At 44.4% G+C, this 24,945-nt stretch overlaps 1 protein-coding gene across 3 annotated transcripts in view; it reads left to right on the forward strand.

Moving 5' to 3' along the window:
- The window catches only part of LOC147198357 (FERM, ARHGEF and pleckstrin domain-containing protein 1), a 43,645-nt gene that overhangs the window by 15,174 nt on the left and 3,526 nt on the right, over nucleotides 1-24,945 (forward strand). For 2 of the 3 annotated variants that reach the window (XR_015102296.1, XM_086124029.1), the window contains exons 3-23: nucleotides 10,612-10,716; nucleotides 10,828-10,870; nucleotides 10,997-11,075; nucleotides 11,448-11,545; nucleotides 11,782-11,896; nucleotides 12,678-12,825; nucleotides 12,894-12,989; nucleotides 13,086-13,249; nucleotides 13,371-13,439; nucleotides 13,518-13,593; nucleotides 13,875-14,073; nucleotides 17,330-17,517; nucleotides 18,318-18,407; nucleotides 20,321-20,454; nucleotides 21,413-21,494; nucleotides 21,568-21,805; nucleotides 22,213-22,343; nucleotides 22,428-22,496; nucleotides 22,875-22,964; nucleotides 23,205-23,287; nucleotides 23,365-23,477. Coding sequence is in view for 2 of the 3 variants with exons in the window: in XM_086124029.1 (XP_085980155.1) it covers nucleotides 10,612-10,716; nucleotides 10,828-10,870; nucleotides 10,997-11,075; nucleotides 11,448-11,545; nucleotides 11,782-11,896; nucleotides 12,678-12,825; nucleotides 12,894-12,989; nucleotides 13,086-13,249; nucleotides 13,371-13,439; nucleotides 13,518-13,593; nucleotides 13,875-14,073; nucleotides 17,330-17,517; nucleotides 18,318-18,407; nucleotides 20,321-20,454; nucleotides 21,413-21,494; nucleotides 21,568-21,805; nucleotides 22,213-22,343; nucleotides 22,428-22,496; nucleotides 22,875-22,964; nucleotides 23,205-23,287; nucleotides 23,365-23,477 (2,410 nt within the window). In the remaining variant the exon portion in view is untranslated. Of the gene's footprint in view, nucleotides 1-10,611; nucleotides 10,717-10,827; nucleotides 10,871-10,996; nucleotides 11,076-11,447; nucleotides 11,546-11,781; nucleotides 11,897-12,677; nucleotides 12,826-12,893; nucleotides 12,990-13,085; nucleotides 13,250-13,370; nucleotides 13,440-13,517; nucleotides 13,594-13,874; nucleotides 14,074-17,329; nucleotides 17,518-18,317; nucleotides 18,408-20,320; nucleotides 20,455-21,412; nucleotides 21,495-21,567; nucleotides 21,806-22,212; nucleotides 22,344-22,427; nucleotides 22,497-22,874; nucleotides 22,965-23,204; nucleotides 23,288-23,364; nucleotides 23,478-24,391; nucleotides 24,556-24,945 lie in introns of all 3 variants that reach the window. The other variant, XM_086124028.1, reaches the window with a different exon arrangement.

Consider the following 24,945-nt stretch of genomic DNA (forward strand, 5'->3'; position numbering starts at 1 on the left):
GTATCCCCAAATTGTGGCCAGTGAGTGTAGTCTTTCTGTTGTGTGTAGTTTGTAGACATTGATTTGTATTTTTACGAGTCGTTTCGCAACCACTTGACAAAAATTCAAAGTTGAGCAGACAGAGTGTGGTCCTGAATGTAGAAGCTTGTAACGCTGTGTCACATGCATTCGATTAGTTCAACCATACTCAAGTGACTCCAACATAAGTGTGGTGATGATACTGCAAAATGTAATGTGAACCATACGCCTGCAATTAAGAAGAAAACATTGTTGTTTGGCGAGGGGTGGGGCGCTCCACTTTCTGGGGAGTTTGTGTAGAGCTGGAATAATGTCTGAATTGTTTTGAAAATGTCTTTCACCTGTCTTTCCAATGCTAAACCATGATTGGTCGTTCCCTGAGCCCTCAACAACTGTCATGTCATTTTCAGTCAACAGCAAGTGGCAAAATGACCGCCCACTGAGATGCACAAAAACTGCTTAACTCGCATGCTTAACCGTGGGGCGGTATAGAACATATTATTGTAAAGAAAATGTTGGGTTTGACTTCCTCTTTAATCAGTGCTGACCATTTTCGTATTTGTGAAGGCAGAAACTTTGGTACAGCCCTTTTATTGGGTCTCTTGCGGGTGTGGTGAAGTCAGGGCACAAAGGAAGCAGTCATTTAGCGATGAATTATTTACAGGACTGATTTGACTGTTGTGGATGCTCAGCGCACCTTGATGGCTCCGTGGGGGACGGATAACGATGGCCGGTGGTTACAGTATTTAAGAACATACATTTCCACGGCTTTAAGTTTGCCCTTGAAGCAGTCCACTCGAACACATTCTGCAATCCCTAAAATGCTCTTTCAAATGCATTTTTACTGTCGATTGGCGCAATAATCGATTGTTTGGTTGAATGTATGGAGTTGATTAATTGAATTTTGAAGCAATTAAGATGCGAGTGAGTGACCCAAGAACAAAATTGTGATGTCAGCTACCTTGAGCTTTGATGGCAACTTTCCTCGAACATTCAGTGAGAGATTCTCTCGTTTCAATAAAAGTAATTAAATCCCAATCCAATCAGATAGGAATATGAATGCGTAAAAATGTAATGGAAGAGAAATTGGTGCAAGTGGCCTCCTGTTATCTTTTCTCGTGAAATGCAGCCAACCTTTAGACTCTAAAGGTAGACTCAACTGCTGGCTCACGGACAGCTAGTAGAAAAAAATAACGTGGTCCTGTTTAGATTTTTCTGTCAGAGCTGTACCAAGTTACCACATAAAACATATCAAGTCAGCGACAGGATGTGTAAAAAAAAATAAAAATAGAAAAATGATCCCACAGGGCATCCATGCTGCATACTGTGACGTTACCTAGGAAACCTGATTTAAAAGCGATCCGGCGTCACAAGACTAAAATCCATTTGCGGCCAAAGCAAAGCACTTCAAGTTGCACTTCTTCAAAGCTCTTACAAGCAGAGGCACTTGTAGCCCCGCTTCATCTATTGTTGATATGTTGTTGAATTAGTAAGGAGGATTGCTTCTTCCCGAGAGTAAGTCCAAACCTCAACACGGCCAAGCATGCATCCAATACGTCTGGCGTGCGTGCTGGTAGCGCTATCGCAGCCCAGCTAGTCGGCTTAACCTCTCAGCCAGTGATGTGGCGGACGGAGAATACTCAAAATAGGATGTGGTCTTGGCATCCTTTGTAGTTTATCCTCCAAAATCCATGCATGTGGTCCCAGTAATTGCATCATTATGTCACACAGGGACAGAAATGGCATCCAACACCCAAGAATGATACGACAGAGGCATTATACTCAGACGAATATTAGGTAAACTTCCGCATGTTTCCTGCTACTCCAAATGAGTTCAAATTTGTTCCCCCTCATTTATTAGCAGCCACAATTCTTTCAATGTTACCATGGTGACGGCCGTGTCTTGCTGTTTCACTGGAGGAACGGTGTCGTCAACGGGTCCTAAATCCTTCCAGGAAGTGGCGGCCTACGGACACGGAGCAACAGCTGCCGGCCTTACTTTTGCCGTTCTTTGTCAACGCGCAATTTCCCGTCGAGGCCGGTGTAATGTGAAGGCTTGTCACTTCCGTGGAAAATGAGCCTCATTCTGTCAGCACACGGTGGCCTCAGCCCATATTTTCCTCATTGCGGGTCTTTTAACGACGAGTACTCTTCGTGTCAGTTGTGATTTACTCCGAAAAATTAGACCACATCGTCAGTTTTCCCAGTTGTGTGATTTCACTCAGCAGATGTGGCAAAAGCCATTGTCCAAATGTTTATGATTTACAGATGATAACTGCTTCTGTAGGCCCTCCATGAGGCTGACACATGTGCTCTCCGCACATTTTCATTCCCTGTCTACACCTAGCCAACAGTGTTGCCAGGCAACAAGGCTGCCATTAGCCTGCTCATTGTTTCTTCTTGAGATCTTACTTACTTTGGCAATTCGTTGTAGGGTTTGAGCAATTATAAGGGCAACTCAACTCGGCTTTGGACAGCATGGCGGCCAATTGGTTAGCATACCACTCATCTCTGTCTATGTTCTCCCTGTGCTAGCATAGCCACAGTTCAAAAACATGTCCTGCATGTTGGTGGAAAATAAATATCGAAAGATATCGAATTGGAAACTTTCACTGTTCAATGTTGGAATTAACAAAGGGAAATTTAACGGAAAGGTATCATATGGTAGTGAAATGAACTCACTTCATGAGCAGCAGATTGCCAGATAGCGAACAATTCTTCAGTAAAGAGGCTTCAAACCGTTTACGGCCACTCTCAGTCGAAGTTACTCCCAAATGAAACATAAAAGAACGGAATTACACTTCATGTATTTCAAACAACCACACACAGTAGCTTTGACCTCATGGCAATCAGTTTAGCTTAATGCTAACAAATACTTCCAAATGTCATAGTTGCTGGAACAGAGGACGAGTGTGTAGTTGGAAGGTTTTGCTTTACAATTTTTGCCAATGGAAAAATGGACCACACTGAACTGAAGCAAACTGCTCGGCTTTGTGAAAACAAGGTGTATGAAATCAGCGCCATGACTAACAGATGATCACTTCCCAGTGCAGCTTTTGAATTAAATATGTGACGGCGGTCTTATCCTGTCTATATGAACTTCACATTTCATTAGCTCGGACTGTATTGTTGATCTTTTCCTTTTACAATATTCTGTCAAGAGAATCTCTAGCATGCCTCCAATCAGTTACAGTAACTGTGTGTGCATCACAGGGCAGAGGGCCTCTGGATTTGCCACTCTGGAAGGCTAAGTCGTTTAAGGCTAATCTCGAGGAGGCCGATTGATTGGACTCTCCCGGAGAGCAGCATGTGCCGCTGTCATTATTTATTACTGGTGGAGATTAAGGTTAAAAGCTGCAACATGCAGCAGGGCAAGGAGCGACAGAATATCCTTTCTTCGAGTCATCCCCTGTGTTGAAAAAGGGGGACATAACCAGTTAACGCTAAAACATCTGATGGTGTGTGGAACCTTACGAAGCGGACTTGTCTTCATTCCGTAACTCAAAATTAACCTGAATTTACACTTGGTAGAACGCGGAGACCCACCAAGGCTAGCATATGTGCCGTCTTTTTTTTTTTTCCGTCAGCTACACGTACATTGATGTTATTTTGGTTCCTTTTTATTTCTCTCAAAATGTTGCTGAAGTGTTTGAAGGTCAGGCAGGTTTTGAGGGCTAAAACTTGAGTGTGTGGCTATTGGTTAAAACTTTCATGGCTCCCCTTTGTCCCGACTTTGAAAAGCTTGACGCTCCTTTCCACTCAATTAATTTTGTGATTAGCCCGCTGATTGCCATTACGCTCAACCCTTTTATTTTTCATCTGTATTCCGAACTTTAACCTCAGTCGCGGTTCTCATCAAATCTGTTTGCTTTCTCGAAAGAGTTTGAATCAAAGCTTTCATCCAGGCATGGTCCTTGAAATGCATTTTACCGTGGAGAAAATGAATGATCAATGAATTGATTCTTTATTATTTGAATTACGTTTGAACAGGGCGGGAGAACCTCTCGGAACTCCTGAACAGAATAAAGCAACTCAAAAGAACGGTCATAGCTCGGTTTGCCATCGCCATTTGCTGCACGTTGTCCTTCTTTAGATAGAAAAGTCGAGATTCCAGTCCTACTCCCGCATGTGCGCTGAATTGTCTGTCTGTTGTTGATCTCTAAAATTAGGGAAACCCCGCTAATGCCACGTGTGTGTGTTTAACACATTTCATGAGTTTCACAGATTGCCTTTATTTACTCTTGCTTGGTGCGAAGAGAAGCACCCACCCTAATCCCTCGCAGCGATGGCTCTTTGCCGCGGTGACCAAGCAGCAGGGGGTCCAGGATTTGCCGCATTCTGAAAAGGATTCCGGCAGATGAAAGAGAGAGGCCAATCGTTTTTGGTCATTCCAACTGCCTTCAAACCTCCTCCTGCCCTCTCGCTTACTCTAATGAGTGAGGCACAGTTCACCTCAGCCACGGAAACATTTAGTGGCGTGTCACATTAGTGCACGTTTCAGATAATACAACAACTTTGGGGGGGAGGGCGGGGTGTTTGCATGTGTGAACATGCCAAAGTGCCTCCCTTTTCCTTTCTACTCGAGCAGCCATTCAGGAAGTAAATATGCACACCCCAATTGTTAGATCCCCCCCTGATCTATGACGCTCTTGCGAACAGCAGGAGGTCCCTCTCCAAAACTCTGGACCATTATTCAAGCTTCACGGATACTACGAGATGCTCACTTCATGATTATTCATCAAGTAAAATCTGTATTTTTGTAACAGTGTAACGCTCTTCGAAAAATAGTCTCGTTGGTTGAGGATGGTGGCGCAAGACCTCTTATTGAATCCCCTGGGACTTTATTTTCACGGTTGTCCTCCCGGGACCTTTAAAGCAGGAATCCTGTGACGCGATGATTCTTGGCAGCTGTGACAACCCAGTTGCCACGATTTCCTCAATATTTTTCTTGCGCGGCTCGGGGAGAGGAAAACCCAGAGGTTTTCCAAGCAATGTCCTCATTTGGATGCGATCCCATCGGCCCACATTTGCTTTCCTATTAGGCGAAGAACCGTAAAGCTGTTGATGTCGAGAGCGCACGCCACATGTGCGACGGCGCTTCCATACGTGCGTGATTCCCGGCAAGTTTGCAACCCTCCATTCTCTGCCTGTCAGCTTGCAGCTTGTAGTCGAGCCACCCCGGGAACCTCGGCCGTGCATGACCTGAATCACAATGAGCGCTCAATGGTACTGACCTCTCTGTCCTACCCCTCCCTCCCAGTGTGAGTATACCTAGGCTCGCACATCCATTCATACACTCGACGCCACTGCACAGCGATGCCGCTTATACGATACGGTAAATAATTGGGCGACCTATGGGAAACGCCGCCGGGAAGTTAGTGTCGTCCTCACATACGTTTCCTATAAAAGGCACGACAGTGTGGGAATGAATCTTCCGGCTACTGGAAGCACTTCTGTAATCTCAGTACAACCCCGAGAGTGCAAGTTCAATCGTAACCAGATTCGTGTGCGCCACCGGCGGCAACACCTGCGCCCCCCCGAGGCCAATCGGCATTCGAGGCAATAGTTTCCCTCCTGCCGCATCCTCGCCAATGCACGTCCTTGCCATTACATCGCTGTCATCCTTGACTTTCGGCCTCTTATGACGCTCCTCACGGGTCGAAGCCTCCCGCCGTGTGACGGCCGCCGCCGCCGCGCTGTTCCGTCAGTTAAGAACCGAGCCAGAGAGGCCGCCAAATGCTTGTAAACAAGACGTTTAAATCCAGTTTTTGAAATCCCAGCCAATACTGTGTCCAACAATGGCTAAGCAGCTGGCTCAAATGCCATCATTTACTCCTCCAGTGCCGTGTGACAAGCTTCTCTTTGTTCCCCCCTGAAGCCTACAGGCATTGGCAGTGTGTTTACCACCACTGCCACACACACATCCTTGTCGTATTGGGGGGGGGGGGGGGGGGGCTGGCACATCATGGGTGAAGTGGACCATACCAACATATCTCCTGAAGGGGAAAAGCAGCAGGAAATACAGTATGATATACCTGACCTTTAGTGGCTGATATTTGCCGGAAGGAGCTCACTCAAGGTGGGGGTGTTTGGGTGATATTTTTTTTTTTTGTCTTGTTGTTTGCCCTGCAGTGAAAGCCCAAGCGGGCGTGTGTGTTCAGACATTGCTGTCATCTTTGTTTAGACATCCTCTGTCAACATGGGAGAGGGCATGCGGAGGTCAGGGTAGTGGTGCGAGCATGATTTCGAGTGGTGATACACATGTAAACAGAAACGGCACCCTTATGGCAAAACCTAATGAGCCCTGACACCCATTACATCCCGCCCACCCTTCACAGAATAAAGATGTGGAAGCTAACTTGGGTGGTCAGTACAGTAGACGTCCGCTATTCTCGGGGAATAGGGCAGGGGCCAGGTCGGCCTGCCATTATAGAGGCTGTATTGAAAAACATAAACAACGCATTATCTTAAAACGTTGGTTCTCAACTGTTGTCACACGGGGAGCAAGAATTCTGTACCAAGTTGATCCCAAATTATTTGATTTGGTACGGCAGACTTTCTCCTTTAATCAAACCCCAAATCAAGTCACAGGGTGTGTCGGGTCTCCTGGCCGGCCACTCACACAGACCATGACGACCCACATTCACCTTGTGGAGGAGCCCTGTCTTGCATGCACATCAAATTTTCAACATTGTCCCAAGCACTGATAACGGGACAGATTTCATCTCGCCACGATGGTGGCAAGGTACCTTTCATCGTGAATGAATGGGCCCCCGACAATCTTGTCCAAATCTTGTCCAGCGCCACTAATGTGAGCTCGGACACCGACGGACACCGAGTGACGCGGCCTTACTTTGTCAAATGTTGCAGTGTGGAGTGTTTGCACTGTCTCTCCCAAATCCAACAGCTGCATTTAATCACCCCATTTTTTAATCGTCCCACAGCATCACGCATCCCAGCTCGGATACTGCTTTATTTTCTAGTGACAGCAGATTTACAAGGCAGGAAATGAGAGTGCTTCAGTCTGACAAAAGCACCATTGGACTTTTATTGTTTTCACCTCTTGTGCTTTGTGTTCCGACATTGATATTTTAAGTTGCGCAAAATGAAAGTGGAACGTCAATGACTGCACACAAGGAGCATATGCTTTCTGTTTTCACCCCCACCACCACCATTCCTGATGGCCAAATGTGATTCCCTGACTAGATTTGTTTGCGGCAGACTGTGCATCTGGTACTTGGGCCTCCGGTGAGGATATACCTGACTTAATCCATCTTAACTGTCACGTCACATTTATAGAAACCGTCAAGACGAAATAAAAACACAATATAACTACTCGCACTTCCTTTGTGAAGGTTGCATGTTCTCCCCGGGCCTGCGTGGGTTTTCTCCGGGTACTTCGGTTTCCTCCCACATTCCAAAAACTTGCATGGCAGGCTGATTGAACACTCTAAATTGTCACGAGGTGTTAATGTGAGCGCGGATGGTTGTTCGTCTCTGTTTCCCCTGCGATTGGCTGGTTCAGGGTGTCCGCCGCCTACTGCCCGAAGACGGCTGGGATAGGCTCCAGCACCCCCTGCCACCCTTGTGAGGATAAAGCGGTTCAGAAAATGGATGGATGGACAATATAAGCAGGTATTGAAATAAGATCATATTAATGTGTGCATCACACTGCAGCTGTGTTTTGCAATTCGAAATTGGTTTGAACCTGTTTTCCTCAACCAACCTATCTGAGGACTGGAAAACTGCTGAGGTCATTGAGGGTCAACTTCCTGGCCTCGGCTGACCTTGTGAGAATGAATTTGACATTGCTAATATAGTTTAAGTTGATGTTAGCCAGCACTACTGATCCTGAAGTCCCCCGTGCACATTACATTATGTCGTGCTCGTGATAGTGTTGAAGACGTCAAAGAAGGCCTGGCTGACAGTAAGTCACGGGAATCGATTTCCACCACGGACCGTGTCAAACAAGCCCGGTTGGTTGGAGAAATAACCGCCTACAAGTACTGACGAGTGCCCGTGTGGCACACCTGCGAGCACCAAGACCGCAAACATTCTCTGGCATCGTGACAGTGAGTGATGGCGAGTGGTTGGCCCAGTGATTGCAGCACACGGGCCCACTTGCCCGCCGCTTCTTTGACGTCTGCGAGTCACAGCGCTCAATGTCATTGTGGTCTACTTTCACAAGTCTTTTTTTTTTTTTCTCAGACATTTAATTATTTCCTGAAGGCTTTTCTACACACATTGTTTGTAACAGTTGGTCAGGAAGCAGAGCAGATTTCTGCCAAGAAACTGTTTCGGTTGTACTGCTTCTGTCCTTATCATCGGCTGGTGGCAGCTGGTTGTCTGCATAGGTTGTCCTTGGCTCTGCAGAGCGATAGGAGGGCAACAGTGGAGAGAGTCTGTTCTTATTCAGAGTTGCACATAAAGTTATACGCAGACTTCATTTTTAAGTTCTGTCAAAGGCTTTGTGCTTTTTTTCCCGCCACCGCGGCCACATACAGATTTATTTTAGGACAGACTAGTTAGCCAGTATGAATTGCCTGGTACCTCAACCGTTTATTTGTATATACAATTTACAGGAGGTCAGATTATACTGTATCTAATGTGTCAATACTGTCAATCTGCGCTATTTGCGGGGGATAGGGACTCAGCCCTGCCACAAAACGCAAACGATTGACGCCCTCGGGAAAATCCAAATCATTGCGTGCAAACTGTAAGTATTCCACAAATTATGATCCCAGAAGTTTAATATCATTCCAAACTTATTTTACAACATCAGCATTGAAAATGATTGACAGATTGTCATTTTCTATTGCTCATGCAGCTGAAGTAATACAGAGTGCTGATGTGCTAACGTCACTTTGCTTGTATGGGACGTCTGTAGTAATGAAGAATATTTTGAATGCCTGTTTTTTTTTTTTTTGTTTGTTTATGGCAGTGTCAAATTAACTCATTCAGTACCAACCAAGTCTGAAAAGACGTTTAAAAACGTCTTTGGGAGTGAATTAATTAAGCAAATGACGGCTTCACAAATCATTCAAAGTCTGCGTGATGTACGCGGGCCTACATCTTGTTCTTCAGATCCCAAGATAGTTGAGGATGACACAACAAAGTCCACACACACGCTGTTTGCAGCTAAGCGGTGCACTTCCGTTTTGTCTGTTGCCTTCAAGACATGATTAATCCACACTCCCAAAAAAATCATCTGTTTTCAACGCAGCATGCCCTCTATGTTTGTACACCCGGTTATCGACTGGGCGTGGAAAGGTTTGTGAAGGGAGGAACGTGGGCGGAATTGTTAGGGGAAGATTATAGATTTGGATGTGGAAGTGTAGCCTATGACACTCAGCTGATGGTGCGCTAGTTTTAATTGATGGAGCATTAAAAGGAAAAGAGCAGAACACCCACAAGACATCAGGCTTGGTTCAGCTCAACTGCCTGTTTTAAGGTGTCAAATTAGAGGAGACTCTACTTCCTGGAAACATTCCCTCACACAAACGTAAATCATTAGCCGAGTCTGGGCGCTGTGGTGCACTCTGTGCTTGTGCAAACCAGTCATGAGTTAGCAGCCAGCGTGCGGCAATCCAAAATGCTGCCGTTGTCTTCCACAAGACGTCTCGCTGCCTTTGAAGTGTTACTGTCATGTTTCCTGTGTTTGTGCGCCACCACCGTGGAAGCAACCGCATAGAAAGTTTGTAATAAAACTGTAGGTCACTCGTGTCGCAATAGGCAGGGAAGTTGGCTTTGTAGCGGTGCCTTTGTGAGTGGGGTGGAGTGCATGGAGGAGTTTAGACTTGTTCTCTGCTCGGTGTCATGAACCTCCAGGGGTTTGACTTGTCCCCAAAGTGGAATTTTTCCTCTGTTTCTTGGTGTTCCTTTTGTATTGTTGTTTTACAGCATGGCACTTAAAGTCCAGTTGTTTGCTATTAACAGTGTTGGATCAGCTATTTGGAAGATGTAGTTGGCTAAGGTACAAGATAAGTATTCTACTCTAAATTTGGCTGAACTACACGGAAGGATGATGTTGATTTTTGTCAAATGTGGACTTGTGAAGCCCTTTGAGACTCATTTGTGATCGAGGGCTACTATGTACAGTGAATAAACTTGACTTGAAGCTACCCACCAGAGACATGTATTTTGCTAAGTTACAACAAAATGACAACTTCCTGTATATATGAACGGCACCAAAAGTTACTCCAAGTTGATGCAGTCTCTTCAAAACAAAACAAAAATGTTTCATTTTGTAATTGTGTGAACACTCGAAACAAATGTTATTCCATAGCAGCCAAAAACACGTTGCTCACTCGTGCTAGCTAGCGTTAGCTGTTGAGCTGAGGACTCAAGAAATCGCATTTTTTAAGGTATAGCCATGGGGACTGACGGTCCATGTCCTCCTCACAATTTTGCTGACAAAGTCAAGAACAGGCTGTAACTTGAGGACACAGAAAGGGTAAATGTAGCTTCTGTGAACACCGCCAAGCTTATCTCCGTGTGGTCACGAAAGAGCACCGGTTATTTAAATATCAGGTTAAACGCTACTCTTCATGTCCATCATGTGTGGGGGTGGGTTTTTTTCTGTTCTGTCCACAGGTCAAAGCTTCAGGCAAGGTGCTATTCGACCTGGTGTGCAGGCACATGAATCTCATCGAGGGCGATTACTTTGGCTTGGAGTATCAGAGCCATCAAAAGATGATGGTGAGCGAGAAGGACAAATTCAGTGAACTGGATAACTGGAACGTTTTAACTTTAAGCCAGGAATTCTCTCTCTATCAGAACAATAACATGGCGATGTTATCTTCTCCATAGGTTTGGTTGGATCCTATCAAGCCTATTATCAAGCAGCTGAGACGTGAGTGTTTCTCTCTTTTTTTTCTTTTTTTTTGTGGGGGTGTTCCAATATGGAGGTTTTCATCAAGGTGCAAATCTGACACAGTCCTGGCAATTTCTATTTTGATACCTCATATGTTCCTAACAGGCCCAAAGCACACAGTGTTGAGGTTTGCTGTGAAATATTTTCCTCCAGACCATGCCCAGCTGCTGGAAGATTTGACTCGGTGAGTTTCTTTCCACAATATTAATACTATCTCCGGCTCATTAAGTAGGCTCCACTTTGAACAATGACAAGTTTAAAGACATGCGAGCTGGATGTCAAGTGAAAGTTTCAACGGTGAATGCCTCACAGGTTGCACAATTTGGAGTTGCACCCATTTTTGGGGTGAAAAATAAGAGTTGCAAAACACTTGACACTCACAGAGTAACTGAAGGATTTACTTCTATGGATGGTTTTTTTTTTTTTTTTGGGCTCCTCTCCAAGGATGCACAGTAATCCAAAGCTTTATTGTACAGTGGAATAGGGAGGTTCTCTGATACTCAAAATCACCTGAAAAGCATCCAGAATGGAACCATCTAGCGCTGTTCTTTTCCAGGTACTTGTTTGCCCTCCAAATCAAACAGGACCTTTCCAGTGGCCATCTGACGTGCAATGACACCAGTGCTGCGTTGATGGTGTCCCACATTATGCAGTGTGAGTGCTATAGTGTTCCTTTTTCTTTTCTTTTTTTTTTTTTTTCAGCCCAGAAATAAGTGTACAGAGTGAGAGTCTCACAATCATCTGATTTCTATTTTAGCATTCTCGACGTCTGTGTCATATTACTTTCTCAGAAACAGGACATTTGTTTGCTGTGGCGTATTTTTCATGATTTTTTTTTTCATTGTTTCCACTGCTCTTTTCACTTAAGCTTGTTCTTTCTTACTTTGCAGCTGAGATTGGCGACTTTGAGGAGGGCCAGTGCCGGTCACACCTCCTCAATAATAAGTACATCCCCGATCAGATGCCCTTGATTGACAAGATTATGGAGTTCCACTCGATGAATGTGTAAGCACGATGCTGTCCTGTTTATTTTTAAATCAGCTGCAAAACACAGATCCAATCACTCAAGTTGTTCCATTCTTTCTGATTTTTATTTCAAAAGATATCAATTGACTTAAATATGAAATGCTTTGTGTAAAAGGGAATGGCTGACTTGTACATGAAAGTATTGCACGACCTGGTTATGTAGCAGACGATATTCTCTTCAGTCTAGCGTCCGCGCATGGATTTGCATTCGTCTGCTGCTTAATGAAAATCTCTTCACGCACCAAATAATTCACAATCGTCGTCGGCCCGCTTCAGATTTTTCGGGTCAATTCTGGGTTGTTGAGTGAAGTCAAGAGTCCTTTTTCCACTGGGTTTGAATTCAAGCCAGAAGCATCTCTTCAAACTGATGGACTCGCTGCGAGTGAATGGATGCTCATCAAAAGGAGCTCCTTTTTAATGTACTCTTTTCTCTCACTTGCTCCACCCCCCCCCCTTCCCCCATCCCCCCGGAGGCGGCGTTGATAACTAAAGCCGCCGTTTTCGTAGCGGTGGTGCCACGTGAAGATAAGCCGCTCATTAATCACCGAATGCAAGCGGAACGAACGCTTCCTTGCTGATAAGAATTCCGAAAAGTTGCTTCTTCCTTTCACGACAACTTTTCGCAAAATTGCGCATAAACACAGTTGCCCCCGCATGCCTTCACACGATTGTGCTTACGAATGATGAATGGAACGCTGAAATGTAATTCTTATTTGCAAGTACTGCACACAACTCTTCTGTTGGATTTTTGTGTTGTTAGAGGTCAGACACCGGCCGAATCCGACTTCCAATTGCTGGAAGTGGCGCGCCGCCTGGAGATGTACGGGATTCGTCTCCACCCAGCCAAAGACCGCGAGGGCTCGCGTTTAAGCCTTGCCGTGGCGCACACGGGCGTGCTGGTCTTTCAGGTGGGCTTCACCAAAAATTGGCCCGTCTTTTCGATCCCGCGCTCACTTGATTGTATTCATCTCCGTAGGGACACACAAAGATAAACTCTTTCAACTGGTCTAAAATCCGGAAACTGAGCTTCAAGAGGAAACGTTTCCTCATCAAGCTGAGGGCTGATGGGAATGTAAGTTGATTCCCTGAAAGAGATTGTCTCAGTAAAGGCCAAATGTCGCAAATCATTTGGTGTGTGTGTGTGTGTGCGTGTATGTGTGTACCGCAGAGTACGTATCAAGACACTCTGGAGTTTCTCATGGCCAACAGAGACTGTTGTAAGGTCTTCTGGAAGATCTGCGTGGAGTACCACGCTTTCTTCCGGCTCTTTGAGGAACCCAAACCCAAGCCCAAACCTGTGCTGTTCACACGAGGCTCCTCTTTCAGATTCAGGTAACAAAAGCTCACGTTCCTGAGCTGCTCTCTTTTTTTTCACTTCGGAATGGCTTCAACACCTGTGAATTCGACTCCCCTTCCGAATGGCCTCCCTCAGTGCCTCTGCTTGTCTCCGCAGCGGCCGCACGCAGAAGCAGGTGATTGACTTCGTGAGGGAGTCCGAGTTTAAAAAGCTCCCGTTCGAGAGGTGAAAAGCGTCGGACATTTTTTTGATCCGGGCGAGAGCGTGGCCTTTAACACTGACCTTCGACATCCTGTCTGCTAGGAAACACAGTCGAGTCCAGCACAATAGCCGCCTGTCGCCTTTGCCTTCTCCACACTACCAAAAAGTGCCAAAAGAAGTGAGTTTTGTACCCTCTCACCCCAAAATCGGCGTAAAAAATATATTTTGGAACACATTAAGCCACCTCGGGTGAAAATTTGATGTTGACCAGTGTTATATTGGATCTCTTCTCAGCATGTTACAGCATAACGTCGTTCGGACACAATTCTAAATTTGGAATTGCTTGTGTCTATTATTGTCTCTTAAAAATCCAAAGTGTGCAAAAGATGAACCAGATGTAACGGGGATTCACTGTACAAGCTTTTAGCATCAATAATTGAAGCCACTCTCTAATTCCAGAGCGGTGCTCTCGGCGACCGAGTTGACGCTCCTTCGCAGCACCAGTGGAAGGAGTCGGCACTGGTGAGTTCACAAGAAACACCCGAAGCCCCGGCGAGCCCGGCTCACCAGAACAGCGGCCACGAGGACAGATCGCCGTCCGGGAAGGAGGAGACGAGAGGCTCCACTCGGCCGACTCACCTCGAACAACTGGCAACAGGTTCAGCTTTTCAAGGAGGCTGCTTTTCTACCTGCTCTGAAAAAAATTCTAATGTCGGCATGGACCTGGTTGGTTGGACTCAGAGCTACATGCAGCAGGTTGCGTTTCAGCATGCTTTAGACTCGAGAAGCATGAATGGGCCTGTGGAGGTCCACCAGGAGGAGTTTCAGGGTAGTATGAAGTATAGGAAGCACTCAAGTCCGTCGGAACCATCGCATGTTCTGATTCCTGAGATGGGCGTTCCCGCCATGCTTAGGCCACGAAGTAGAGTTAAACACAGCAGTAGTCCGGTCATGTTCCAACATGGAACCGGCTCACCGGTTGGACCCACCAGTCCCATTATGGGCACTTTCTGCCCATCTGGATTCATCAGTCATGCTGAGCAAAATGGCTATGCGAGCACCGAAGCCACCGTAATCCGCTCGCATCGCTCTCGGAAGCACCACAAAGCCAAGCACCGCGCTCACGCCAACCCAAATCCCGCGACTTCCTTTCCCGGGCGAGAATCGCAACCCGTGCTGTCTCATGCCGAGCGAATGGCTGCTCTGGAGCGCCGCATGCTAGCCAACGGGCTCTCGGCGCCAGGCAAAACTAAGGCCGGTCCGGGGCGTAAACGCCAGACCGGAGTCGCGCACGTGGGGGCGGTTCAGATGAGCGAAGGCTGTAACACAAGTGCTTCAGAGTCCAGTGAGTCTGAAGTGGAGGTCAACAGGGGGGATGGCAACAGCCAGCTTGTGTGTGGGGATCATGTTGAAGCCACTTCAGCCATACCGAGAAACAAGTTTTCCTTCGGTAGCCTCCAGCTGGATGAGGAAGCGGACGAGGACGCTTGCCACACCTTCAGCGATGACGAGAGCTTTCAGATAATCAATGGCTAGTCTAAAAAATAAAAGCAGGCTCCCAAACTTTACTGATCCATGGTACTTTTTTTTTCTTTATAATTTCCATTCTTTCTATAGTTGCGGACTGGAGACGATTAATTTTCCCAGCCTTTATGAAATAAGAGATGTTTTGTTTCCTTTTTAAACGGTCCCAGAGAATCACAAGTGCCATGTTAAGATTGAACGGGATTGAGTACACCAGAGACTTTTGGCAGCGACACTCGGAACAAAGTCTGCAATGATGTTTGAAGACCTGTTGAATGTTGGGTTTATCGATATGCCTTATGACTTTAAAAGAGGGAAGGAAAAAACGAAAACCATCGATATCTTTGGATCTTTCTTTCAAGTGAGCCTCATGCTCAATAGGCACTAACTGGCTAATGTCATTGTTCTGTTGGGATGTAGATACTGTCGAGTAACATGTGACTGTGCAATGCTAATTAGAACCTCGCATGACCAATAATGTCACATTGATTTACTTTGTGAATTCATGAAGAAAGCAGAAAATGGTGGTACTCGGCGTCCCCAGTTTTGCCCTTTCCTTGGAGCTGAGCTGTCGATTGTGCATGTATGCGAACTAAAAACATAATTGTGGTCTGACATGGCACTAGATACAAGACGGGTCCTTTAAAAAAAAAATTGCTACAGTTTAACAGAGCACCATAAAGTCACTGGACTCTCATTTAGGTACACTGGTCAAGTCTTAATTTGTTCCGGTCCAAGAAGCAACATTTCTATAAAAGCTATATGATAGTGAATTGTTTGCAGCTGCGTGGTTCCTGTATTCACTTTCGCGGCGCAGAACATTTTTTGTATTCGGCTCGTGTTTGGGATCTCATTAGATTGTGCACATGTTGCTCATGATGTAACCCGTGTGTACATTCCATGAGATGCCAATGGTGGCCTGATCAGACTGCCGTTTAAACTTGCCCTTGAACGGAGTATTCAACAAATCGTTTCGAGGTACGCTAGGTAGCTTCGTTGTCCACAATGCACTTTGTTGCCATCTTTGGTCATCTTTCTGCTTCGAGGGCGCTTCGGTCTGCTTGTTGACTTTCTGTTGTGTCTCCTGTTTTTTATTTTTATTTATTTTTTGTTTTGTTTTTTACATTTACCTTTCTATGCTCTTCTCTTTTTGCATGAAACTGTTGTCTGTCCCCCCCCCCCCCCCACACACACACACACACACTCAAGCTTTCACTTTGTGGTAATCAAACAAGCAGTTTCTCAATTCTGCAATGAATCCCAACGATGCAGCTAATGTTTCATTTTTGGAATTCTTATAAACTTGCGGAACTTATTTGCGACTAGACCAGTGCACTTTTAGAAAAGTTTTTTTTATGTGTGCGTGATGCGCACAAAATCATATTCATGATGGGATTTGAGCTTTGTGCTATGTTTGTAGGGACTCGTTTCATGTTTCTCTTCTTCGCTTGCACTGTAATTGGAGCATCTGGTCATTTTTAACACATTTTGTTCATGTGAATATGTTCTTCAAAATGTGTTACAGGCTGAAAGTTTGTTGCATGAATTCATTCACTCTCTTTTTTTTTTCCTCCTCCTCCCTTGCACTTGCTCCCAACCTTCACTGTTGTGTTTATGTGCTGCTCGTCTTTTTGCATGAATCTCTTCTGTTTATATGAAAGTCAATAAAAAAAAAGGCTTTTCTGAAGTCAGATCGCAGAATTATTTTTGCGTTTTGTCTCCTTTCATCCCCCCCTGTTGTTTTGTAGTAGCGCTTCCTAAGGGGCATCTCGAACACTCAGTCGCTGTAATCTTCTATGGTTTTCGTCGTGGCAATTTGTGCTCGCTGTTGTGGTGTCCCTAGATGAGAACTTACTGAGCCGTTCCAGGAATTGTATCAAAATGCTGCCTGTGCAAAGATACAAATGACTATTTCTGTGACATTGTGTATAAATAAGTTGCGGGGCAGAATTTTTGATACCTCTCATACAATGGATCTCATTAGATTGTGCGGGTGAACCTAATGTTGTGTCCCATGCGTGTAGTCTTTCTGCAGTTTTTTTTTTTTTGCACAAAGCCTGCCGGTGCCGTCTGGACGACAGAGTGAGTCACTTCTTGAAGGCAGATGCTTCAGCTATCTTTTTAGCAAGGGAATCCTTTCCAGCTCCCTCAAATAGATTCTGTCAATAACTGTCACTTGCTCTTTTTCCACGAGCCGTATTGGGTTACAACTCCTACAATTTAATTAACTCATTCACTCCCAAAGACGTTTTTAAACGTCTTTTCAGACTTGGTCCAGAATTGGCTGGTACTGAATGAGTTAATCAAGTGCACATGAGGCAGCCACGACAAATCATTTAGCCCGTGTCTACCCATTGCTAAGTTTTCACCCCTCTCTTTCTTTCTAATAGGGGCGCTGACAAACAGTCCCTACCTGTCCACGTCCTCCGGCCACTCGCACGGTCTGCTTAACGGCCAGACGGCGCTGGATGTGGGCAGTCACAGTCCCGACGTCCGTCAACCTTCGCCTCTCACCAGCCCCCTCCTCAACGACGCTTGCAGCATTCGTACCGATGATGAAGATGAGGTGCGCCGGAAGGTTTGTGCTTTATGCAAATCAAGCATCAATTTGAAAAAGACTGCACACACCAGAGTGATCATTTATTTACTTCATGTGGATTTTGCATGCTTGGATTTACTTCAATATGCACTACATGGACAACACAATTGGTTATAGATTGAAAATATTTACAGCGCATTTCTGAACTTTTCCCTCTGGGGAACTGGAAGCTTGGGAATTGTGGAAATTTTTAGAGTTGGTCGCTTGCCGCTAGAATGATTTTTGACATTAATGAACTACAGTGTGGGTTGCACAATTTCTCATGCAGTTTATCAAATCAATGTAAAATAATACTGCATTGTATAAAAATACAATAAAAGATGTGAATCGTATAAAGTGTCATGACTGGACGGACTGTTGTACAGTATGAGTGCTTTTAGGGGGCATGGCCTTGAAAGTGACATCCAGAGCGAGAATCGGGTCGGCCGGTTATTTCAGTGTGAGCGTCTGGATCTGAGCTGTGGCCTACCACAGCTCCTTACGTGTGTTTTCATTTTGCATTTGTGTTTGACTCTCCCGTTTTAAGAAGCAGCCCACGTGTGAGTGCATATAGACCCTTCATTGCCGACGAAGCGACAGCTCTTCATAAAAGGCACATACAAAACTAAAATATTGAATTCAATTGTAGAATGTCTTGCGTATAGAGTGCCACGTTGTCCGCAACGATGCATTTGTAGGACTACAGAATACAAAGATGGTTCAAACACTTTTTTTTTTTTACACGTAGCCTAGTTTTGGGGCTACATTCCATTTATTCTTTTTGTTTGATGCCTTGGCAGAGGTTCCCCACTGACAAGGCCTACTTCATCGCCAAAGAGCTGCTGACCACAGAGAGGACGTACGTCAAAGACCTGGAGGTGGTGACCGTGGTAAGATGACTCCGGGGCGCCGCTGCCCCCCGACGTGTCACCTTACTGTTTGTTTTCTCATCTCGCCATCCTCTGGGGGAAGCACACATCGATTAGCCAGGTTAGCTGCTCCATCGCGGAGCATCCACCAGCCAGGACGTTGAGGCAGGCGGTGATACGGGCAGATTTAGAAAGATTACATTTTTGTACCCATTGGCCACACCACACACTCGGAAGTCTCTAAATCGCTTAAGGCCACTGATGCGTCACCGTTTCTGTTTAAAGAGATTTACACAAGCTCACAATCTCAGACTTTATGTAGATTTCACGCGTCAGTCCAAGCATGAAAATCGTTGATTTAGTCAAAGAGCACCCAACGGTTACAACTTTCTGTACGCCTCGAGGACATCGAAGGACATCCGATCCAAATGCTGTCTTAAAAGTTACTTTTATTTTATTATTGCTGCTGCGGTTTGCAAATGGTGTAGGGTTGTAGAATTCTGTTCAGTCGTGGTCAAGAAAAGATTTGGCCCGTTCCAGCTGACTTTGGGGAAAAACGCAGAGTAAAAAAAAAGAAAAATTCTGATCTTATTTTGAGAAAGTAAGGAGGTGAAAATACAGATAGAGTCGGGTTTTTGGGAGGCTGAACTTAATTAATGGCATTTCCATTCAATTCAATAGGGAAGTATGATTTGAGTGTTTTAAGTTATGAGCCCGGTCACGGAAGGAATTAAACTAAAGCATCACTGATCTCAAATGTAAGGAGTAGAAGTACCTGAAAAATCTACCTATGCACATGACAAAGTATTTTTACTTCTCACCAATGATCATATTGAAAAAGGAAATAAAAGACAACTCGGTATGATGCGCCGACCTCCTCTTAGTTGGTGTTGGCGTTCCTAATGTGAAATTGTGCTTCTACATGGATAATTCCCTCTTCCTTGACGCTTTTATCACCTGGCTATCCCCAGCAAAAAGTCTCTCCTATCTCATAAATATTTGGGTTGGCTTGTGTCCCATCTTTTTTTCCCAGCCATGCGCGCCCATCTCTCCAAATCCCTCCAGTCGTCCGCAGCTTGTGAAGTCATTTGAACCCAGCTGGTGCACTTCACCCCAAAAGACTCAAGTCCTTTTCCAAAAGCTTTTAATAAAGCTCTTCTCTTGCCCGTACGCGTTTCAATTTTTCTTTTATGAAACTGATTGTAATCCCACCCCAAGAGGAAATTTGAATTGCACTCTACTGTGTAAGCTCTTGTCCAACTCGATGATGGTTTTTGAGAATGAGTGATTGATTGATTACATTTTTTTTAATTCGCTGCATGCCAGTTGAAGGACTCAAATGGTGTCCACAACATTGTTAACCACAAACTCGAACCACCGTGTTTGTGAATATTTATTTAAAAAGAACCCGATGAAAGAGCTTATCATCCAATGTTGAATGGAATTTTTATCTGTGCATATTTTGGCTGAAAAGGATCTAAGAAAGTGGCAAAAGACTCAGACGCATGAAGTTGAATGCGAAATTATTCATGCCGTTTCTCAGTACAAGCACACGCAATGTTCGAAATGTATCATTTGATTCGAATGTTCTAGATTAGGCTTCATCAGGATCCGTGAGAAGGGTGCAGAATTTGGTGGTTCCTCAAAATTGTGCAGGATGTGAATAATTTTCCATATGACATTGGGCAATGATTTTCATTCAAATCTCCGACACGTCTTGCGGTGACACTTTAATTTCCAGCTCTAGGGTTCAACAAATAATTCATCAACTTCATTCAAAATATGACTGGGTATTAATAATTTACAGTAGGTTTCAACATCTTTCGCTCTCATTTTTTTTTTCCTGTTCTGAATTCTGACATTGTTTCCATTTCGAATTGACAGGAGAAAAAAAAATGTCCTCAGTTTTCTTCTTTTTGTCGGTGTGTCATCAGTCTTTCCAGAACGTCGTGGGACAGGAAGAGGACACTCCGGATTCCCTCAAGAAAGCCGTTTTCTCCACGCTTGAGCCGCTGCACAGGTTTCACACGGGTTTTCTCAGGGAGTTGGAGCAGAGGCTGGCTTTGTGGTAAGACTCATTTCACACCCTGACATTAAAAACAAAAACAAAAAAAACACATGCAACATTTTTTTTGGGGGGGGTTGAGTTTAATCGTTGCTTTCATGACAGCAGGAGCCACTATCACCATGGCAACAGTCATGCTGCACGAAGCAGACAATTTCTCGCCGTCGGGTTTCAGCTCTCTGATTTCTTTTAATGATGTTGTGCTGTCCCCAAAATACAAGATACTGATTCACAGCCATGTGCTAAGACAGCATGGCTGTCAGATCTGTCGTCTTTTTTCTTTTTTTTTCATTTTAGCTTATTCTTCTGTAAATCTAAACTCCAGATGGAATCTTAAATGAATCTGCTGACAGGATGTGACGCACACACAAGCAACAGTAACCTGTGCTACTTTAGATGGACAAAGGTTACTGGCCACCGAGACATTAATTCAACATGAACATGAAAGTCAAATGACTTAAACGTCACCGTTTCATGATCTCTTTCCCCATAAAGTTAGAAGAACATCATTCATTTGTCGTGATTGATTACGTAACTGATTAATAATTTCATGCCTCCATCTGTTTCGATAACGCTGGTCCGTATCAGGGTTGCAGGTGAACTGGGGTCCCGCAGAAGTGGGCAAGAAGTGGGGTATACCCTGGATTGGTGGCCAGTCAATTGCAAGGACCATATAAACAAAACCCCAAAAAATCATTCACGTTCACACCCATGGACAATTTCGTTTTCAGTGACGCTCAGCGCGACCCTTTTGCCGATAAGGGGATGGGAAAATCGATGGATGGCCGATTTCCCTCTTGTGCGGTCTTTTAAAGCCTGTGCTCAAAAGCGACACCTTGTGGCTAACTCGTTTCTTTGAACCATCCAGCTTCAAGGATTTCTCTTGATTCTTTTTCTTAAATTACCATCAATGGAATCCTGTGACTGACTGAATAAAGGTGCCAATGTTTATCACTTCTAGGGAAGGGCGTTCCAATGCTCACATTAAAGGAGACTACCAGCGCATTGGAGATGTCATGCTGAATAACCTACAAGGCTTAAAGGTTTGATTAATTCGACTGTATCATCTCCATATGAATGTACTCGCGCCTCATTAACACTCAACTCCATCCACAGCCCCTGACGGTCAACCTGCATAAACAGGGTGACACCCTGACGGAGCTGGAGAAGGCGTGCAGGGCGTCACGCAGGTTAGAAGGCCTCTGCCGGGACTTTGAGCTGCAGAAGGTGTGCTACGTGCCGCTCAACGTCTTCATCCTGCGCCCTCTGCACCGCCTCGTACATTACAAGCACATCCTGGAGCGTCTGTGCAAACATTACCCGGCGACTCATGTGGACTTCAGGGACTGCAGAGGTAACACATCTGTAACAAAAAATAAATAAAAATTCGGCAGCTACACAGAATATAGGGCTATTACAGAATTTAGGGCTTTCTTTTAGGATGTTAGCTATGACTATGAACAAAATATTTTTTAGTTTGGACTATGAGCTCTATTAAAAATTTGAGCCAATAGCACTAAGCACCCGACTAGTTTAAAATCATTTAAAAGTGTCTAAGATATTTGGTCCCTAAATTATCCAATGATTTGTTAACTCTTTGCAGAGTGTTTCTAATCAAACTTAAGCACAGTTAAATAAAGTGTGGATGTGTTTTGGTATTTTTTTTGGGACAGAAAATCCTCCGTTGTGGATATACTCTTTATGTCAGTCATGCTAAAAGATCAATTGTAATGACTGTCGCGCCCCCTGGTCGGTATGCAGCTGCCTTGGCGGACGTGTCCGAAGTGGTGGAGCAGCTCCAGGGCAGCATCGTGAAAATGGAGAACTTCCAGAAGCTGTTGGAGCTGAAGAAGGACCTGATTGGTGTGGACAATCTTGTTGTTCCGGGTCGGGTAAGTCGGAATTCATCCACAGTAATTTTGTTTTGTTTTGTTCCTGATTAAATTGGTTTTGATTATTTTTTTTTTCTTCAATAGGAGTTCATCAGGTTTGGCTGCCTTAGCAAGCTGTCTGGAAAAGGCCTACAGCAACGAATGTTTTTCTTGGTAACGCCTAATTTTTTTCTGATTGGATCCGAGTTACTAGCTTAATTAGAGTTTCTAACAAAAGCAATATATATATATATATATATATTTATTTATTTTTTTAATTAAAAATGATTTAAAGGTTGGTATTCTTCGGTGCTCCATAGGTGAGCAAATATCTTAAATGTTTTTTTTAGATATATATATATATATATATAGGTTTGACAGGTGTTTTTATTTTTGGTGCACTAAAGTGCTCTGTATACAGAATAAGTTTCCATTTGATTGATTTAAAAGAAAATGAAAGAAAAAATTTTATGAACATGTTTCAAAGTTTTCAAACATGTTTTGAAGTGTGCAATTGTTGGTATTTCATTTTCTGTGCTTCTGTGGTTACAGTTCAACGACATCATTTTGTACAGCAGTCGAGGGATGACGGCAACCAATCAGTTCAAAGTTCACGGACAGCTGCCGCTCCACGGCATGACGGTGAATCCCTCTTTATTGGACGCAAAGTGTCATTCGTGGAAATAAGCAGCATCAAACGTCACAAACAGCAGCTCTGTTAGACAAACAAAAAACACTCATTGAAAGCAAACACACTCGGGCTTTTAGGACAACCGCATCATGTTTAATCCTCCCTCGTGCAATCTCTCCTTTTCCCGTCTATTTTAGTCCCCGCTGTCCTACTTACTGCCACCCATCCTCTGCCTGTATGTCTCCTTCCAGATCAGAGAGAGTGAAGATGAGTGGGGTGTTCCACACGCCTTCACTTTGGTCAGCCAGCGGCAGTCTGTGGTGGTCGCAGCCAGGTAAGATCAGATGTGGTCGGCAGCACGTGCGCATTCCACTACTGGTTTGATTCTATTTTGTGTATTCCTCCCTGCAGTTCTCTGTCTGAGATGGAAAAGTGGATGGAGGACATTGAGATGGCGGTAGAAATGACAAAATTCAACAACGGGCCTTCTTCTGATCTGATGAGCTGCAAGCTAACTGACAGCAGTAAGTTAACACACACCACGAACATTGACAAGGATTTTTCTCTTTTTTTCTTCTGTGGACCGACGGATGTGCAATGTGACAGAAATACTGAATAATCAGTCCTCTCTTTGAATATTGTTTTAAATGGTAAGGGAGATTCTCTCTGATGTAGCTCAACTTCCTCAAGCCTCATGTTGCTCTTCAAGCCACGACATGAATCATTTTAAACTGATTCAACAGCGCCTCTGCTGGTTGCAGCCAAGTAGTGCACTTCATTTTGCTGTGAGAAGTATTAAATCAGTTTTCTACCCCCAATTTTTTAATCAAATAAATGTTGTTGCTAATTTTGTCCACCGGAGGGCAAACTGAGCACCACTGAAACGACTACAGTAATTGTAAAATTGACTGTTACGCAACATTTGAGGTCTGATTGTGATGCACTAATGAAGGCTAAAATGATGGCATGTTTCAGGAGCAAAGTAAGTTTTTTTAATGTTAAAAAAAACATATATTGGAAAATATCAGTCAAAATCATCAGTTCAAAAGAGATTGATTTGGAGGAAGCCTTTTATGTTTTTAATCATGCACTGCCACAGCTTGCTTGTATTTTTTTGTCTACATTACAAGGCAGGTGGGACAAGTTGCCCCCTCGTTCTCATTTGGAATTTCTATGGTGTTATTTGAGGTTGTCAAGTTTTCCAGATGTTTTTTTCAATTTATGTCAACTCAAACGATTTCATTTTCAAAAAAGGTACACGCGGTGTACAGTGCCAGTCTCTGAATGTTGCCCGTGCGAACATTAACTCATGACATTGTTGTATTTGCGCTCCTTCTTGTGAAGAAACATTGTCTACTCTATAGCTTTCTTCTCTCCCAAGTCGTTCCCCTCGCGCAGCTACAAATGTCTCGCAGTAACATCCTCCCGACCTTCCCAGAATGTCCAGAGGAGTTGTCAGCAGAAGGGGAGTCCGAAGAAGACACGATGACGTCGCACACCTCCCCGGAGAGGGCCGCCTCTCACCGCGGTAACACTATGGTGCACGTGTGCTGGCACAGGAACACCAGCGTGGCCATGGTGGATTTTAGCATAGCTGTGGAGGTACCGGAACAAACGTCGAGCTCCGAGCTAACTCCACCACGACCTCTCTCGCCTCCGCCTCGCTTACTGTTCTCTGTTTCTCCGTGTTTGATTGAGATGTGTGGATTCATGCAGGGATTTTCCAGGGCGATCGGTATCCTCACGCGCCAGTCAGTCTAAAAAGTTCGTGTTATTGCTGGGTAGGAACAAAAATTAATAGATTTTTTGACAGGAAGTCAGTTTACTTGCTCGTACAGTATCAGTCATACATTAATTGCACTAGTGCCACCCCCAAAAATATTTATTATTATTAAAATTATTCTTATTATTTTCAACACCACTTCAGCCTGAACAGGGTCGCGCGGATGTTGAATGTTTCTATCATGGTTATTTTATTTTATTTTTTTTGAG

This window comes from Hippocampus guttulatus, chromosome 11, assembly GCF_054856545.1.
Source record: "Hippocampus guttulatus isolate MCC_2025c chromosome 11, RoL_Hgut_1.0, whole genome shotgun sequence".
Taxonomy (NCBI): domain Eukaryota; kingdom Metazoa; phylum Chordata; class Actinopteri; order Syngnathiformes; family Syngnathidae; genus Hippocampus; species Hippocampus guttulatus.